The 12,609-nt window shown below is 38.9% G+C and overlaps 1 protein-coding gene across 1 annotated transcript in view; it reads left to right on the top strand.

Moving 5' to 3' along the window:
- LOC124619876 (cytoplasmic dynein 2 intermediate chain 2-like) overlaps window positions 1-12,609 on the top strand; it is a 92,576-nt gene that overhangs the window by 30,027 nt on the left and 49,940 nt on the right. The window contains exons 3-5 of the mRNA XM_047146499.1: window positions 1,081-1,308; window positions 1,384-1,505; window positions 6,819-6,934. Coding sequence (XP_047002455.1) covers window positions 1,081-1,308; window positions 1,384-1,505; window positions 6,819-6,934 — 466 coding nt within the window. The remainder of the gene's footprint in view (window positions 1-1,080; window positions 1,309-1,383; window positions 1,506-6,818; window positions 6,935-12,609) is intronic.

Genomic DNA, 12,609 nt, shown 5'->3' with positions numbered 1-12,609 from the left:
CCTCTGTGTCATCCACCTTAGTGCTTTTAGGGTGGAGGTTTGAGTGTGTTGCAGAGTGGCTGGCTTCTCCTTTTTATTCTCATGGTCAGCCAGCCATGGTAATCTGTTTTGTCATTTTAATCTTTTCTACCTGTTTCTTGCGTTTCTGTGGTTTTCTTCTCCCCTTTTATCAATTTAAGTGTTTGTTGCTATTCTGTCGTTCTTGTGGTTTTTCCTTTGTCTCTGTTTTGTGTTGTCAGTCTCACTTGTTTTACTCTCACCCTTGTGGCATTGTTTTATTCAGAACAAGGGACCAATGACCTAGCAGTTTGGTCCCTTCCCCTAGCTTTTTAAACAAACCAATTTCAACTATATGCCGAACACAATGGTCTTCCCTCTCGGTAATGCCACATGGCCATCTGGAGCCCAGTCTTGCGGCCGTACCTTTGCATAGCTACCATTGCCAGTGATTGTGTACATTGGCTACATTCCTACCAAGTCATTTTCAATATCACAGAAGGAACTTCCAGCTTCTCGTAGTCCTGTTACATTACCTCGTTCAGTTTCAGTGAGGTGTTGATAACAGCATCTTTGTCGCCTTAAAGGCATGCTTTGTTAACATCAACCAACTCTGTCCAATCTCAAAGGCAACTAACACTCATTACTGTTACAGCATATATTTAAAGCAAACCTGATTTGCATCATAGTGGTGCTACTAGCGCCACTCTTATGCAACTGGTGTGAAATTTGAATAGATGTCATCTTTAAGATGTAGGTAAATGCCTTCGAACTTCCATTTATGTCACACAACTCCTTCCTAGTGTTGCAACATTTTTTTTCCAGCAGTGTGTATAGTGCTGTGCTGCTAATACTTATCACCATATTGATTCTGCATAGTAAAGTAAGTTAATTATTTGCTATGACTCTGTTTGAGTTATTCTTGTCCAGATTTATATGAATATGAAAGTTTTACTCTTTTTCTTCAGTTGTGTTACACAAGTGTTGCCTACTAAGTAAAACAGTGTTGGTGAACAAGTAAGTACTGTGTTGTATTTTGGTTGCCTATGTTTTTATCTTGTGTGTTCATCATTTCTGTTTTAGATTCAGACAGAGGAGAAAGAGCAGACTTCCTGTGCTCCTCAAGTGGACTATTCTAGACTTGCTTCATTTTTAAACAGGGTTTGCCCTGCAGTTGTAACAGAACTCGAAAAGAATAACAGAAGCCGTGCATTTGATGATTTACGCTATGCAAACAATTATGAAGATGACATAACTCAAGCACAAAAGTTGTACACTCTACAGCCATCCAGTGCAGCATGTGATGTAGAGGTATGGGTCCAGTGTGCTTTATTGAAATGGCTAATATATTTATATAGTATATCTAACTTGTTGCTTCCAAAACAGGTAAAAGTCACAGGAGTGTCATGGAACTGCAATGGCAGTATCTTAGCTGTGGCATCCAGTGCTGTGAAGCATGAGGCATGGTGTGACCACAGGGGATCAGTCTCCCTGTACAGTGTCAGTAGGTAAGATCATGTTAAATGCTGAGTTTTTGTTCACTTAAGGGTTAGGTGTGCTCTGTAATATAGGCTAAATAGGTGGCTTCTAGCTAAAAGGCAAGTTATCACATTTCAGTCTAATTCTATCATGGATAACAAAGTTATCAGGAAACCTTTCACAGACTCCCATTTGTTGCTTCAGACAATCAAAGAAAAAGAAGTGGATGGTACATGCAAAGATAATTGCATTATATAATTACCACTACTTTTACCGATACAAGTGATACCAATCTAAGCTGAAGTGCCATTTGCTGTACTGCAAATTACTGTCTGGCTCAGATAGGACACAAAAAAATATGACACACTTAGGTTCGTGCTGTTGATTCATTGAGGTGTTCAAAATTAGCTGCTGTGATGCATCTGTAGAGTCTGACAGAAGCTCACGAAACAAAACAGGTCAGATTTATCACACAGCATCTTTTAAATCAGTGGCAGTGTTAGGAGACCAGCTCGCGTCTCGCCGTGTGGAGAGGTCTTCAGCAGTGGACAGGCAAGGAGAACAGGATAACAACTTGCCAAACCACAACTGTTCTGTGCAGTGTAAAATTATTTATTGACTGGAGTTTTTACACTATCAGGTTTGAGAAACTGAGCCTTATCTTCAGGTGTCTATAAACATGTGCCCATATCAAAGCTTACTGACAAGACACCACATCTGCCATACATGACTCATCCAATTGAGTTTGCAGATGTGCTCTGCAAAAAAAAAACTTTTCAACTGTAAGTCATCTCATCCTTGTTGAGCAGCATATGTGTTAATTGAATTATCTGAATAGGTACCCATATTGAATGCTGCAAGTGATTGCAGTAAAGTTGGTGGATAGGCTGTTTGCCCAGGCAGCCCTACCTCTAATGTAGAAAAAATGCCAATGACAAGGTTGGGATAGTAGTCACTGTGTGACTGTTTGGAAGAGGCTTGCATCTGGGTAAGGGGCTGGAAGCAGTGTTAAAAGATGGACAGATGAGATTATTATGTAAGGTTGAATGAGCACTGAAAATACCTCTTTGATCAGAGTGCGAAGAGTATCCTCATTTCACGACACAAGAGAGTTAGTCTAAGATCTGTTGGAGAATGGGGTTCACTTGGTCCAGTCCTATGTAGTACTCAGTAATAGACGGGACACTTTCTCAAGATCATCATCAGTGCGTGAGGGATGTTGGATTTATATAGAGATCTGTTTCAGGACGAAATGAGGAGTACAGATTCCATTTGCAAAAGCCTCAACCTGACTTATGGTTTACTGAGTTATTGCTGTATTACACAGCAGATGCTGCAGCCATTGCTGGCAAAGCTGTGTAGAAGAGATTTTTTAGTTTGGAATGGGTGGCAGCTGTTGGAGTTCAGGTATTGCCAGTGACTGGTAAGTTTAATGTGAACAAACATTGTAATGAAGCTGCCGTTAGGTGGAAGTTAACATCCAGGTGGGGTATCCTCTGAGACAAGGAGGGACAATTGGAAGAGAAAGTGTTGAGATTCTGGACAAATGAGGATAGGGTTTCTCTCTTTTGGTCAGGGTCATAAAATGTGTTGTCAATGAGTTTGATGCATGTGAGTGATTATGGATTGTAGGAAAAGATTCCCCCCCCCCCTCTCCCCCATGCTCCTACATAAAATATCAGTTTCGTAACAGTGACCAAACCTGAAGCCCTGTATACGGCCATTTAAAGTTAAGCAAATAACTCTTAGTTGTGAATGTCCTATAGTCGAATCAACATAAGGTCCCTGATATTTGCTATAGGCCGGGCTTGTCAATTTCACATATCTATCTCAACCGGTAATGTAACATGATAATGTAAACATTTCTGTGGTAATGCCTTGGTGTTGCCAGAGCACAGTAGATGGCTATTGTTTCCATCTGCAGCCATTTGCACTTTACAACTGAAAGCTGGCAACAGTGCTACCGGCTGTCTGGAATCTTGTTACTCCAACTCTACTAGACAATGAAAATTTTCCAAGAATTAGATTTGTAATTACTAGAAACACCACATACTAATAGTACAAAAGAAATTCAGAATGAAAGGCCTGTGTTGGATCATCTTCATTTATAAGCTTCATTTTTACATTCCGTACCTCAGTCAATGATTTCTGAAACCTCCGGTGTGCCAGACAGGATTTGGACCCACATCAGTTGAGCTATCTAGTCTAGTGCCACCACTATTATTGGGTGCCACTGACTAAGGGAAACTCCCTATCACACCCCTCTCAGATTCAGTTGTAAGAGTTTTCAGTGGACAGCCCATCAGAAAGATCCAGCATGAAAATAGGAAGAAGGTGTACTGAACTATGAAAAAAAAGCAAAATAGGAACAGTGAATGGCCCAAGGACAAGTGCAGTATAGAGAAGCCTGGAAAAGCAATGGCATTGTGGTTAAGTGGTAACGATGTTGGACAGTCAAGCAGACGAACCACGTTCAAATCTCCCTCCTACCAGTTTCTTTCTTTCTTTTTTCCACTGTGTTCAAATTTGCGTCTGTGTCGTGGTGTAACATCCATTTGCAACAGCAAGGTGTAAGGAAGGGACATACAGTGACAGCTGATTCTGCACAACTACTGTATTAGCAGCCGAAAGGAAGTACCTTTTGAACGGGAACCGCAAATGTTTTATGACAAGTCAACCGAATCCTCCATCAGAAAACTCGTGTGGCGTTTCATACACGGCATTAATGACAGTATGTGTGTCATATGATAGGAATCTCTTATTGACGCATCTAATTTTTGTGCCTAGTGAGTGAGTGAGATATGCCTCCTTGCCTGATTTAGGAGTTCGTATTAATGTGAATGTAATCACTCCCAAGGAAATGATGAAAACATAATAGTTTGTCACAGAAGCAGCAACGAATGAATGAAAGAGTTTCACAATGACACAGGCTCTATGTCAAAGCATATGTTTTTAACATTTTTGAAGTTGCGTTCTGTTTTGAAAGTTTTGACTCTTGAAGTCCTTTGTTGTAACATAGCTAACACCCGTTTATTTGTTGTTTTCGTTTCTGTGAGACCTCTACACAACAGCTCGCCTGCGCTAACTACTCATCACATTTACTTGCAACAGTAATGTAATTTAACCACATAACACATATTCTATAATCATTGTATAGTATGACAACTGCCAAGACTACAGAAAGAGAACAAACGTGTTAGTGACGGGACGGACAGTCCATAATGTTGTGAGGGGGGGGGGAAGTAAATAGCATGAGTGAATTTTGAACACGGCTCATCTAGCTTGCAGTCCAACACTGTAACCAGTTAGCCACAATGCCATGGCTGTTTGATTTCAATCGATATTGCAGTTGTAAAGCTTGGACCCTTCACTGCTGCTTTTTTTCCATGGTTCAGTACACCTTCTTCCTGTTTTCATACTTGACCTGTATTAAGTTCTCGACAGGCTATCCACTGGGCCATCTTACCACTAAATCTGAGGGGGGTGCGATGGGGAGTTTCCCTGTGAGTAAAGTAGCAATGCTGCCCTGGCTGTTGGAAAGGGCCACGGGAGTAGGCAAGTGCATAGCAGACCAAAGTACTGTTACATCAGCTGCAGCAATGCCACTGGTCAGTTTCCACATAGCAAGTTGTGTCAGGGGCCAGCAACTCAGTAACATCGGTACAGCAGAAAAGGCAGCTGTGGCATCAGCTGGCTAGTTGCCACACCTTCGAGCTATGGGTTGTTACAGTGTATGTAGTTTGAAATGGTGCTTCAACAAAACAAGTAGGCCCTGAACCAGAACAAATACCCATTATTTTTAGCCATAAGGCCTCCAGTGTGGCAGCACCTTCTACAAGCCAAAGTCAGTGGTGACACGTTCCTACAAGCAGCCACCATGAAACATGGCATCCCCCATCTGCAGGCCTTCTGCTGATGCTAAGTCCATCGCTGTGGACACTCTGTGTTTTCTTTTGCAAGGGCGGACACCACTGCAGAGGACTGTGCTACCTTCCGCTGCTAGAATCACAGCAGCTGATTGAGCTGCAGAGCCATGTTGAGACAGTACACGTGCTGCCACAAACACCAGGTGTCAGCATTCCTGCCCAGCCGCTGGTGTCAAACAGGCTGCCTTCAGCACACTCACGAGGAGGCGATGGGTTATTGCCACTGCAAAGTATTGCTACGAGTGTTGTTGTGTATTCTTCAATAAAGTTAATGACTAATAATGATGAAACTTCCTGGCAGATTAAAACTGTGTGCCCGACCGAGACTCGAACTCAGGACCTTTGCCTTTCGCGGGCAAGTGCTCTATCATCTGATTTACCGAAGCACGACTCACGCCCAGTCCTCACAGCTTTACTTATGCCAGTATCTCCTCTCCTACCTTCCAAACTTTACAGAAGCTCTCCTGCCTGCTCTCTCTGCCAGGAAGTTTCATATCAGCGCACACTCCACTGCGGAGTGAAAATCTCATTCTGGGCTAATAATGATGTTTCCTTGAGCAACCATTGGTCATACTCCTGACAACAGCCCACCATCTCAACTCAACCCTGCCACTGAGGGATTGTGCTGATATGCCTCACATCATGCTTTTGTACTGTCAGTACTGCCATTATCTCTCCTCTGCTTATGGAATTTCTCCTGCACAACTTGGTGGGCTACCACATTTCTTCACGGAGTTGAGGTACGATGAAAGGTATGCAGCAGCACTCCTGTCGAGTTTGGATAGTAGGAGAGACGTAATGGCAGAACTGAAGCTGTGGACGTGGACTGTGTGTCTTTCTGGGATAGCTCAGTTGGCAATGTAAGGTTCCACACACTCTTAATCTGCCAGGAAGTTTCGAAACAGCACTCACTCTGCTGCAGAATGAAAGATTTATTCTATGTTAATGATTCCTATCAATGTTAACAATGTTGAAACAATGTTGGGAGTTTTTTCTCATACTTTGAAACTGCTACAAGAGATCATGGAGAGGAGGCTGAAGAAAGAAGTTTGGTGTAAGTTTTGCTAGTGAGGAATATTGAGTGCATCAAAAACATATTTTTAGACAAGAAGAAGATTTATTATTAATGTTGTGATCGGTTAAGGGTGGTAATGCTTCAAAAAACATGTAAAACTGTTTTTAGACAAAATAATGAAAGGCACATTATTGCAAATCTACATCAATAAAATGTGACCGTAAGAGAAAGCAGCAATCATTGTGATGGATTATTATAATAAATTATAGATGGAAGATTTCACTCTGAAGTTGACTATAATTTTTGGAAATATAAATGATCATTTTGATGAAATGTTTTTTTCCCATCTGGTTTATACATTTAGACCTAACACTTTTTTATTTGTCGGTGCTACTTAACAGAAAGAATTTCGACCCTACAGCTGCTCCACAGAAAACATTGGAAACAACTTCTTGCACAACGGCCCTCGCATATCATCCATATGTGCCATCTGTACTAGCTGCTGGAACATTCAGTGGTATGTGAAAAAATGTCAGCTTTATGTCTGTAAATATTTTATAAATAGTATTGACTGTGTGGGGCGGCAGGTATAGTTCTTCAAATGATGATAATAGTTGGTTATTTGTACAGTTCACTTTCTTATTCATGCGAGCCTGGCAATTAATTTTGTGGTCAACCAGAAAGTGAAGGGAAACATACTGACCTTAGTTTCCTGTCTGGACAGCCACATTCTGGTTCAGCCCACTGAAAGAAATGTTTCTATTCTCCTTCTACTTAGCGGGATCAGGGCTATGATTTTAAATGACAGTTTAAATTTTTAGTTAATATCATGTTAACAGAATTTTTCATTGGTTCTTGGTAGAACAAAATTATAATAAATGAAAAGCACTAGTTTGCTTTTGTTCTATTGTGCTTTTCATTTATTCTAGTTAATACATATTTTCAGTAAATTCTCATGTATGAGGGTCACTCCAAAAGAAATGCACACTATTTTTGTAAAAATACAGTTTTCATTGTGCATGTGTGAAAGTTTCAGTGTGTAGATACATCCTTCCCGCTTGTTTTCAAACTTAGTTCAACGTGTTCCCATGAGTGGCGCCGTCACAGCATGTCTTCAAAATGGCTGCTACACTTGACTTTCGTCAGAAGCAACGTGCTGTCATAGAATTTTTGAGCTGTGAAAATGAGACAATGGGAAACATCCACAAGAGGTTGAAAAAGGTGTATGGAGATGCTGCTGTCAATCACAGTACAGTTAGTCGGTGGGCAAGCAGGTTACGTGATGAAATCGGGCACAACAATATTGAGGATTGTCCTCGCAGCGGCAGGCCTCATACTGCACACACTCCAGACAATGTGCAGAGAGTTAATGAATTGGTGACTGCTAACAGATGCATCACAGTGAACAAATTGTCACGCTATGTTGGGATAGGGGAAGGAAGTGTTTGCAGAATACTGAAAGTGTTGGTGTTAAAAATGGTTTGTGCCAGGTGGGTTCCCAGGATGTTGACAGTGGCTCACAAAGAAACAAGAAAAACGGTATGCAGCAAAATTTTGGAACAGTACGAGAATGGTGGAGATGAATTTCTTGGAAGAATTGTGACAGGTGATGAAACATGGCTCCATCATTTTTCACCAGAAACGAAGAAGCAGTCAGTGGAGTGGCATCATGCAAATTCACCCAAGAAAAAAAAATTCGAAACCACACCTTCTGCTGGAAAAGTTATGGCTACAGTGTTTTTTGATTCCAAAGGACTCTTGCTTGTGGACATCATGCCAAGTGGAACCACCATAAATTCTGATGCATATGTGACGACACTGAAGAAACTTCATGCTCGACTGAGTCATGTTTGACCACATCGGCAAAAGCAGGATGTTCTGCTGTTGCACGACAATGCACAGCCACATGTCAGCCAAAAAATCATGGAAGCGATTACAAAACTCGAATGGACAACACTGAAACACCCGCCTTACAGTCCTGACCTGACTCCATGTGACTGTCATCTCTTTGGGAAACTGAAAGACTCTCTTTGTGGAACAAGGTTTGAAGATGATGACTCCCTTGTGCATGCTGCCAAACAGTGGCTCCAACAGGTTGGTCCAGAAATTTACCATGAAGTTATACAGATGCTGGTTACAAGATGGCATAAGGCAGTTGAGAGGGATGGAAATTATGTGGAGAAATGAAAATATTGTTGCTAAAGGATGTATCTATACACTGTAAAACTTTCGAACATGTAGAATAAAAGATGGATTTAAAAAAAAATTGTGTGTGTGTTTTTTTTTTTTTTTTTTTTTTTTTTAGTGACCCACGTACAACACTTTGAAATTCACTGTGTACAATCAACAGTAGATATTTCTATTCTAAACAGCACTTTTAAAAGTTCTGAGGTGCCCTCTACGGTAAATTCCTACCAGATTGTCTTTCGACCTGACTAATAATACTCAATTGGAGGTTCGAAATAAATGTTCAAAATTAATGCTTGCCATAAAAATGGGAATAATAGTCACCACTTGCCACACGTATTTCTAAATATCATGGACGGCACACTAACAGTTACTTTGGCGAATTCTAAGTGATCCATTGTCTCAGTCCAGCTGTGACATCATTCGAGGCAGAGCGCGATACGACATTTAACAGACGCGTATCTTACAGTGGCTAAGTGCGAAGTGAACCTCCTTACTGCCTCTCGGGCTGTATTTATATAGGTGCCGTTGCAGCGGACGGCCGAAGGAACATTTTTTTGTCTACTATTTTAACACACAGCAGCAGCCTCGGAACGATCGCTTTCTTGGACACACAATCTTTAATATCATAGTTATTAATTAATTCAGAAACTTCTTAATTTTTACATCTATTCAGGTAAGTTATTTGAAAGCCCAGAAAAAGTTTCAGCTCGCTTGAATAAAAATTTTGCCTTCTAGAATTTTTATAATGGGACTAATGGTAGATCATTACCTCTGAACCATACCTTTGCTTGGCTTGTATTGGCTGTTATTAATGCAACAACTCTAAAATTTGGTGTAGCTCTATTATTTGGTAGGTTTTATCATCTGCTTTAACCAAACTTCGTTACTATTAATATTACAGGTATTTAATCTACAACAATTGGTTATATTTTAGTTCCAAATCTGGTTTTTACTTAATTACTCAAAAACTATAAGAGTTAGCTTAACATGGTCTCTTAGTTATGGTTTTTTTGGGTGAACTGAAGCATAAACCAAATTTTTACCTTTCTAAGTCCCATATTTTGTGCCTTCCATTTTTCCTAAAAACATGGATTCCAGTGTTAATTTCCTTTTTTTAGCTTCGAAACTTGGACCACTTATTATGAGCTCCATAGGCACATTCTGACCAAATTCTGGCTTTCTAGCTTTATTATTTAGCACCACTTATTTTTCTCTTAAAACTGCATTTTTATGGAAACTATCAAGTCTAGGTACATACAGACGTGATATTTGTAACATTATTGTACTAAACTATATTTTAACAAAGTTTTAAACGTAAATTTTGACTTTTAATTTCATACTTAATTGTGGCGTAATACTTGTGCGCTAGGCACAGATGCGTTAAGGTGACATGTCGCTACTAGCAATGAACTGGGTAAGTCCTGGCACACTCACTCGCCTCTCTCACATGATACAGCGCTTTCTTTGCGTCATCACCCCCTATTTATTTTTGTGTAACAATGTATTTTTGAATAAAATTAAATATAAAAAAAAAAAAAAAAAAAAAATGATGTTTACCTCTTTTAAACAAAGTTTTTTTAGAAATTTCCTTATTACTACACATACAAAATTAATCATGCTTATATACACACATAGAAAATATAATGTAAAAGACTTTCAAAAAATCATTTACAAAATTTATATGGAAACATTACATAAATTTTTCAATAGTTACAAAATTATTATTGCTATTTTTTTTTATAAATTTTTCAGTCTTTCCCTGAAAAGAAACTCACATGCATTTTTTTGACTTTACTAGTGCTCACCAGAATTGTAGGCACTAAGGTGGGCATCTGTATTACACTTTTTCACTAAGTGATTATAAATGTGGGAGGAGAATTTACTTTTTCATTCTATTTTATTATAAAAGGAAAGGGAATGTTTCACTTCAGTTTGGGTCATCCATGCGTCCATTCCCACTGTAGCTTGAAGGTAGTCTTTCATGCAGTCTCCATGTCCCTGAGATACAGACAACATAGCCTAAGCTTCTGTTCTGAACTTACATCTAAAGGAGGACAAAGCACATTTTACAGTCTATATTCTGGCAAGAGTGCTAATAATTAAGATGTTGTCAGAAAGACAATTAGCAATAATTTATATTTGAGAAAACAAGTCATTTTACTTCATAATGTAGCCAGAATAACAAACTTTGCATTCATGCTTTTCTTTTCTTTTATATTTCATAGCTTTTATGTATTCCAGTTACCTTTATGTTCTTAAACAGTGACTTTTTGGCAAATTTGCAGTTTATTTTATTATTTGAGATGTTCCATTAACTTAGAAGATTGAATAACTTTTACAAGTTTTACTTTTGCTTGGCTCAATTATCGTGTGGATTAGTTTACTAAAGAAGTCATTTGCTTAACAGCACTTACTTTGCCTTGTTGTATGCATTGTTAAAATTTGTTTTTATTTTCAACATATTGATTTTTATGATCTGCATTTCCCAATGTTTTTGTAGGATTCTGTTGTCTATTTTTACCAATTAAATTTACTATCTGCCTTAAGCAAAATTAAGCGTTTTTCCACCATGTGTTGATATGTGAGGGAAATTATTCATCAATTCTCCATTTAATCTTATATCTCAGCCTATTTGCTTTACTTCTCCATTTACTCATTTTCAAAGTACAATCTATTTCGCCACTTCTTTCTCCCTTTGTCTTTTTGTCAGTCCACTGATCTCCTTATTTATTTATATATTTGGTGTGATCCTCACACCACTTCCACACATCTCCCTTTGATTAAAATGCCTCTAGGAGCATTGCATTCCTACCCTTTCTTCTCCTCAGACAACCTTACTCCCACCGAAATTATTGCTTTATGCAGATTCTAATGGATTGTTTTTAAGCATTCCTAGCTTTAATAACATCATATAATGCAAAGTGTATCTCTACTTTGTAATTACTAACCCTTTTTATCGATCTTATTTTTATCTATTTATTTTTAGCCATGTTTATCATTTTATTGGTACCCAAATTTACTTTCACCATACCTTAGGAAGATTACTTACTAAAAAGACTTTATAACCTAATAGAATATATACAACATGAAGACATACATGATTCTTACTTACTATGATAGAACAGAAGAAGGGAATGAAACTTGAAACAGAAATAAAGTTCCATCCAGCTGGGACTGCACGGTACACTGAACCGTGTATCCGCCGAAGAGTGGCAGACTCCCTACAGTAACTAGTTACTGTTATTTTTGAATCTCTGAAGATCTACAGTATTCCATAGACTTAATTCCTTTGTACCCCTTGGGTATCCCAATACATTATTTTCCTGTAAGTACCTTTTATTCTTCATCACTCTAATAGGCAGTTCCGAGGTTTCATTATTACTGCCTATATGACTTCCTATAAAAGGTTATTTTATCACTTGAGACTCAGGTAAAGTTAAAACTAAATTGTTCTGGTCAATCAATCTTTCTCTGATATTTTGACAGGAAATCAGTACCAATCAACATAACACTTAAGCCTAGCACTATTAAACAAGGATGATCTATTACTACAACACTTATACCAATGGGTATCAAAGCTTCATGCTGAACTGGTCTAGAAACTTTTCCAGTAGCACCTATTATTTTTAAACCACTTACTTTCATGACTGTTAATTCACTTTTATTGGGAATAGAATGAAAAAATGCTTGGGACAAAGCATTTGCTTCACTGCCTCTGTCAAGAAGGCACTGTATTGTTACTCCTGATATGTTTGTTTTGATAACAGGGTTATTTTACTTTGAACATGTTATAACTTCAAGTTGAACAAATATATTTCAAAGAAGACACAATACATGAAAGTCACAGATAAAGTAAACAGAGTAAGACGTGTGTACACTTAAACAGTTAAATCATAACTGAGTCAGAGTCTAGCGGCCGCTGGCTGGCTGGCCGCTTAGGTGGTGCTGCTGCTGCATGGCTGACAGACAGCGCTGCATGTAGAGGACGCGCAGCTGCGCGGC

This window comes from Schistocerca americana, chromosome 6 (assembly GCF_021461395.2).
Source record: "Schistocerca americana isolate TAMUIC-IGC-003095 chromosome 6, iqSchAmer2.1, whole genome shotgun sequence".
Classification (NCBI taxonomy): domain Eukaryota; kingdom Metazoa; phylum Arthropoda; class Insecta; order Orthoptera; family Acrididae; genus Schistocerca; species Schistocerca americana.
The sequence above is the reverse complement of the archived record's forward strand: the minus strand, read 5'-3'. Positions and strand labels throughout refer to the sequence as shown.